Raw genomic sequence first — 7,138 nt, 5'->3', positions numbered from 1 at the left:
GAGGTTATGTTCATTTGATCTAGGGGCATCAAACTTTTTCTTTCATCCATACACTCTACAACATTAAATCTTTGCTTAATTATTTGTCAATACTCTCTGTTGTTTCTCAGTCTCACTATTTCCAAAACTTTTGGAAAAGTTTTAGCCATGGATCATAACTAACTTCATTGTGGTCTGATAATTAAGCTCACAACTCAAATGCACATTAAGAACCATTAAGACTCATTTAGTTTGATTTTACCTTAAGCCATCATCATCACTACCAATCTCACCTCTATATTATGGTGATATTAAATTAAAGGGAATTGTTATTGGCACTTCAAAATTCTTATTCTACACTCCAAACTTTCTATATTTAGAAAGAAAAATACACTTATGATGAGTGTAGAATGAGATTTTTAGAGTGCCAATAACACTTCCTAAATTAAATAGATCTTAACGGGTACACATTAGCAACCCAATGAGTTAATTTGCCACCTCTACTTTTAGGTTATATCAATTTTTTTTTTTTTTAATGAACTATACTAAAAGTTTAACACGCATACAAAGTTTTGATCCAGCGTTGTTCTGCAACACGTTAAGCCCCTAAAAATTTTCTCATGAGGGTGAGAACTAGAATTCATTATCAAACGGAAGCACAATATATCTTCAGAAAAAAGAAGATCCAGTTGAATATTAAGATATCATCTTAAACACATATATGAAGCAAAATAATGACGATGATGAAGGAAAATTCTATCCCCTTAATTCCTAGGGTCCTATATTCTTAACAATTTAACAATATCAAAGTTTCACCTTTAATTTGCGATTAAAACAATAATTCTCTGCTTAAAGCCAGCAATTAATAAATCATTATATGAAAAAATGCGTACATATGATGAGAGGAGCCATAATAATCACTTCAGAGGAGCCATAATAAATCATTATATTGATCTTCTTTTCGATATTTCCTTCTGAAGTGATTATTTATGGCTCCTCTTCCATTGTTGCCTTACGGAAGCCCTTGTGCTGCAGTCCAAATCCCTTGGCATCCGATCTCTTCATGATCCTCAGCCTCTTGCATGACTCAACAAACATCCTGCAATTAAATGACAAGCATAATTAATCAGATTATGAATTACAAGTTTGATATAGCTAGTTAAAGGGTCCGGCTACAATGGTACATACACTACTAAAAATGAGGGTTAATAGCGAGGGTTGCCTTGGCCACAGATTTTCTTGTGAGCTGTGGCTTTATGCAAGGTTTCAAAAAGCGTTAGGTGTAGCGCCTAGGCATCTAGGCGGTGGCTTAGACCCTTTTTTTAATTTTAATTAAATTTATTATGTAGTATATAAATAAATATTTACTTATACTTAAAGAAATACATAATTATATTAAGATAAATAAATTGCAAAATAGATTGATATATAAATTATAAAGTATTAGACATATCAAAAACATGAGTAACAAACATGTTAGTCAACAATTAAATAATAAGTCAATCATCAATTTTTATATCATTTAATTTACAAAATATAATCTCTACATCAACTTCTATGTTTATTTGAGAGTTTGTATGAAAAGTTTTCAACGAATTGGTGATTGTGATTGACTCGCTGCCTACGGTCTCTTGCTCGTGCATGACACGCTAGAGGTATTTATTCCAGACGTGACTAAATTTTCTCTTGAATTTTGTTTTTAATCTCTTGTGGGTCAAAAAGATGATGGTTGAGATCTGGTACTAATTTTGCGTTTTTGTGGTGTCTTAGTGCGATTTGTCTTGATTTTGGCAACGAAGAGGCAAAGGTAAACGATTTGGGATTTTTTTTGTTTCATTGGGATGTCTAATTTCTTTTGGAAATATGGTTTTCGAATCTGATTATTTCCGTTTCCGTTATTCTTCAGGTTTGAGATGATGAGGGTAGTGAAGAGGGAAGTGATAGTCAGTCTTTAACATACGAAAGCAGGTCTGGCAATTGGACTTGGTTGGATCAAGGATTTCATTTTTGTTTTTGGTTGGAACGAAGGACTTGCCTACATATAAAAGTTTCAACTAAAATGGTGAAACATTCAAAATACAATATATTGCCTTTTTGAAAAATTTAAAAATTATTATTAAATTAAAAAGAGTTTAATTCAACACATTTTAAATTTGGAATGAAATTAAAATTTGAAACTTTAGAAAAAAAAAATAACAAAAACAAAGACCCCAGTTATGGGCGTTGAGACTTGATTAGGAAGAAAAAAGGTTGGTGGGTGTTGAGTTTCGTTTTCTTTTTGAATAATTTTTTGATAAAATCTATATAAATAAATAAAAATCTCATTTTCTAAATCATTTTTTTAGTAAAATTCATGGCCGGATCCTTTCCATTAAATCCACCAAAGCACACAATCCGAACCTTTGTAATTTGATCCAACGGCTATAAATAGGGGCCCACTTTAATAGTTATAATAACTATAGCCGTTTAATCAAATTTCAAAAGTCCGAACTGTGTGCCTTGATGGAAATGATCGGGAGATGATCCTTTCCCAAAATTCTTAAATAAAAACTTAATTAACAATTGCCTAGTTTCTTATGATTGGAAGATGGTATTGTGAAGGACATTTAAAAAAAAAAAAAAAAAAAAAAAGAAATTTACCATTATAAAGATATATCAGATTCATATATACAATATTTAACCGTTAATTTTTAAGCCACCTTCATATATACCATAAAGAAAAATTAATAATTAAAATCAAGTACGCGGGTCCTAATAAGAAAAAGATATATTTTTTTTTTTTTTACGTTTTGATTTCAACTTGGGAATATGTTGTACAAAATTTTGACTTGTGAAATACATTTCACTTCTACGTCCTCTCTAAAATTATGTATTGCCATGACTAGGCCGTACGAAAAGGACAATTTGGTATTATTCTTCCCAACATCATCATAGAAATGCTTATGTCGGTAGTATGACTATGCGGTCCAAAATATAAGAAATTCGAATAATGTGAGAAATCATGGAAAGACGCATATAATTCTGTCTCTAATCTTTACAAGGATGAAAAATTAATAGCATGCATGCCTAATTAGTGCCGGTTTTATGGACCAATTAGTGTTAACCCTATACACTTTACGACTAATACTTGGCAACCAATGTTGATTCTAAACTTATCATGCAATTAGCAAAGAACAAGTCCAGTTGTACTCCAAGATCAACTTTTATTTATGTACTACTTAATTACACTTATTTTCTAATACGAGATTCACACTCAACAAATTCCACATGAAAATATAGTTAGTCTAATAGCTTTACTTAAGAGGGGATTTGAAAAGCATCTCCAATGGGCTCTTCAAATGAGCTCCTAGCTTAATTTTGGAGAGAATTTGGAAAAAGTCATCTCTATTCACACTCACTATTCAATTAATTGTATTATTACACTTAGTGTACTGAGTGTTCCTGGCACACTGAAAAACTTCTCCTAACCTAGAGTACCGAGCCGTGTTTTAGGCACACTAAAGAAATTTTGTAGGGAGCTCCTAAAGTAACTTTGTAGTCTTTTTAGTTAAAATTTAACTAAATATAGAAAGCATGATTGAAGATGCTATTATCTTTGTGAGCATTGGCTCAATTTAGTTGTCTTATAAGCTCAATTGGATCATGGAAATTTGTATACCCTCCATTAAAAATTATATAGAAAACTCTTCTAATCTTTGTATATGTTTGAATTTAGATTATCCAATTTTGCAGTTCTAATCCTCAATTAATTACAGGTCAACTTAAGTAACCCAGGTCTTGGTGCTGCCTTAGGCATGGTACTTAGAGAGAGAACTGGATACAATTTCATGTTCAATTTCATTAAGCAAGATTTTACATTTTTAATATATAAAAAACACAAGAATTCCTAATAATCCTGCAATTATTGTATTAAGTTCTCAATAACTGTAGCGCGCACTTGTAAACTGTAATTCATAAGTATAAAAAAATAGAAATTATAATTCATGTCATGTCATGTGTTGGGATTTTGGTTTTAAAAAACTTACTCCCAAGGAACGTCTCCCACTAGCATCCAGTCTCCATCTTTGTCTTCATAAATGGGTGCAAATTCACAGTTGTCTGCATCCTTCAACACCTCGCCTGTTATATATACGCGGACAAACTTTTAAGAACATTTCTTTTAATTTTACTTTACATTTGCAGTTTGTAATTCAAGTGGTAATTTCGGAATATGCATAGATAAAGGTTTGATTAGAAAAACTACTATTTCCTTCAAGTGTTAGTTGTTGTACTTATATATAAATATATAAAGAAAAGATATAACCACAACGTACTCACCGATGCCATAACAAGCAAATAACTTCTCCAACGCCAGAGCAAGATCTGCATACTCGTTGTGCATGCTCAAGTCAATTTTACGAAGAAAGGGTGCTCCGTCCATGCTAACTTTGACATACATTTTCGACGTCTCATTCAAGCTATTAATCTTCATTCTGTATGAACACAATGGAGGCCACCCCACAACCTCATTCTTTGTCTGACCATTTTTCGGGTAGTCACCAGATGTGGTACTATACCTGCCATCTCCACCGTCGATCTTTGAAAACGCCCTTTTCTTCTCGTTTTTGTCCACTAAACTTGGACCACTACACAATCCCAACCTCAACTCTGTAATTTCAAGCCCTAAACCTTCTTTGGCCATTTGGGTTTTGAGAAATTCGAATGTGTTATTTTGCTTTTCTGGATCAATTGGACTGGTGAGAAATGGTTTTTTTTTTATACAGTTTTAAATGAATAAAGGCAAGTTCTTATATATGGTGTGAACTATAGAAATATAGGACATGGTGGGAGCAATGACAGGCCAACTGTGCTTAGTTGGTCGGTCACATGAGAGGCAAAAGTGGGGACTATGTGCTTCCCTACAAGCACTAATAAAGGCCGGCACCATAAGTTGGATATGGGACAGATCCTAAGGCTATTGGTGCTTTGAGATTTGGTGGGATCTGATCTTCACCATCTGATCTGCTCACTTGGAACTGGTCATGTGACTTTCTTAAGTGTGGTCGTGCTTTGCCTAATTCTATCTCATTTTTTTGGGGTTTTATTATAACAAGAGTTGGGATGTAACGTTGCATCATGAAAGATGGGATAATGTTTTTGCAACATACATGTATGGTCATCCCATTCGTCATGCATGCATAAGTATGAATCATGATGCAGAACTAGGGTTATTACGCGCCTATCTGTGAACTCGTACATTGGTACATGCATGAACGATGAATAAAATTTGTTTGTGCATGCATTGGCCAGTACGATGGCATGATGGTACATGCATATGTCTATAGCTGTGCAAGGAGTAACCTTACTAGTAACAAGTGTGAAGCCAAAAATAATTACGAAAATTATGGAGATGACACGTGGACTTTTGGGTGAAAATGACAAAATTACCCTCAAGGCACACCGGGATTCCCATGCACATGCAACGAACAATAACAGCTCAATCAAGGAAAAGTCAAAGGTGATCAAAATGGTATTTAGTCAAAACCCTCTCATCACTCCTCATTTCAAAAGGTAACTCCCAATTTTCCTATTTAATTTAGGATTAATTGTCATATTAATTGCAAGATATTATATATTTCACATAATATCTTGCAATTATTCACACAATTTCACCATATATGGCCGGCCACTATTCTCCAAACAGGGCAGGCCACTCCCTTATAAATAGCCTTGTTATTCCACTAAAAAACTAAGTCATTTGCTACCCACAAACTCCAAAACACATTCTTTTCAAAATTCTAACTTTGGCATTGGAAATTCTTCGGCCAAAGCCTTCCCATTTATCGTGGGCGGGTGAGGCTTTTAGCCTTAATCTTAAATGTTATTATTTTGCAGGTGTATTTTCATCAAAGGAAAAAACAGCGGAAATTTTCATCCACAACAAAAGCGAAATTCGAGCTAATTTTTTTATTGCCTCGCTACAGTCGGCAGACACAGCTTATAAACGATGTCTTGTTCATATGTGTTGTAATTATTTGTGTATTTGGGTTGCATTTTTTTTAGTTCCACTTAGCTGACTGCAACCCTATCACTTTGCATTTGTAGCTAGATGCCAGTGCTTAGCTTTGCCAGTAAGAGACTATTTGGAGGTGGGGCGGGTTGGGGGTTGGTGGAGCCTATTTCCTAGAACCACTCTTATATAATTAACCTACGTACGTGGTTAGACTGAGCTAAACACATAAATCAGTTATACTATGGTAATGTGTTTGATCGAGGAATTTCCATCACTAGAAAGGAATTTAGGTTAAATTGATCAATGGATAGAGATAACAGATAAGGATACTATACAAAGGTTTTCTCAATGGCTCCTTTCACATTTATTATAACAAAAAACACATAAAAATAAGCGACCACTTTACATTTATACTTTTATATATAAGTTATTGTTGCTTTTCAAAGATTGAGTTGTATATTCATTGTAAGTATTACAAGAGAGTGAGAACACTCTTATAAAGAATCACAAAGAGAAGCTACAAGAGAGAAGCAAACACAATCCCTAAGAACCTGCCCTAGACCCATGAGAGGCAATTAAAATAAGGAAAGAAGCTCATACAAGTAAGTAGGAAGAACTAAGAGGTAAGGGACAAGACAAGGTATGGGAAGACAAGAGAGTAGGGTTAAGACCATCACTTTAGCCCATAACTTAGCTAAAGTGAGGATGACAACCCATCCTTGAAATCCTTACAAAATACTTTGGGAAGTTAAATACCAACCCCATGAATTAAGGAGTTGACAACATGTCACTAAGAAATCAACCTCAGCCATGCATACAACCCGAAACCCTAAAGTACATTAGACAACTTCCAATACTCCCCCTCAAGCTGGATCTAGAAGGTTGATGGATCCAAGCTTGGACAGAAGTCGCTGAAACTGATGAAAAGGTAAGGGCTTTGTGAGAATGTCAGCCAATTGGTCGAAGCTTCTGGTATAGTGTGTCTGAATTACTTGTGATTGCATCTGCTCACGAATGTAATGACAGTCAACTTCAATGTGCTTCGTTCGTTCGTGAAACACGGGATTGGAAGCTATATGCATGGCAGCTTGGTTGTCACAGAATAGAGACATAGGAAGAGTTGCAGAAAACCCTAAATCACTTAGAAGACCCTTGAGCCAGATTAAT

General features: G+C 34.3%; 1 protein-coding gene across 1 annotated transcript; it reads right to left on the bottom strand.

The window, feature by feature from the left end:
- Positions 1–647: 647 nt before the first annotated feature.
- On the bottom strand, positions 648–4,767 carry LOC103931291 (auxin-induced protein IAA6). Its single transcript, XM_009340733.3, has 3 exons — positions 4,297–4,767; positions 4,005–4,098; positions 648–1,078 (listed from the first exon to the last, which is right to left on the bottom strand). Exons 1-3 carry the CDS (start codon positions 4,658–4,660, stop codon positions 967–969), a joined length of 570 nt encoding a protein of 189 aa, XP_009339008.2. The 5' UTR covers positions 4,661–4,767; the 3' UTR covers positions 648–966.
- Positions 4,768–7,138: the final 2,371 nt, after the last annotated feature.

The sequence above is a fragment of a genome, unplaced genomic scaffold (assembly GCF_019419815.1).
Source record: "Pyrus x bretschneideri cultivar Hongxiangsu unplaced genomic scaffold, Pyrus_bretschneideri_v1 Contig20, whole genome shotgun sequence".
Lineage (NCBI taxonomy): Eukaryota > Viridiplantae > Streptophyta > Magnoliopsida > Rosales > Rosaceae > Pyrus > Pyrus x bretschneideri.
This window is presented reverse-complemented; position numbering and strand designations above follow the sequence as displayed.

Excerpts from the sequence above, each read along its gene's own strand:
- LOC103931291 (XM_009340733.3), bottom strand. The coding sequence starts at position 4,660 with ATGGCCAAAGAAGGTTTAGGGCTTGAAATTACAGAGTTGAGGTTGGGA. Across the intron at positions 4,099-4,296 it reads ATTTGCTTGTTATGGCATCG|GCGAGGTGTTGAAGGATGCA; the intron begins GTGAGTACGTTG and ends TATATATAACAG. Across the intron at positions 1,079-4,004 it reads GTGGGAGACGTTCCTTGGGA|GATGTTTGTTGAGTCATGCA; the intron begins GTAAGTTTTTTA and ends ATTTAATTGCAG.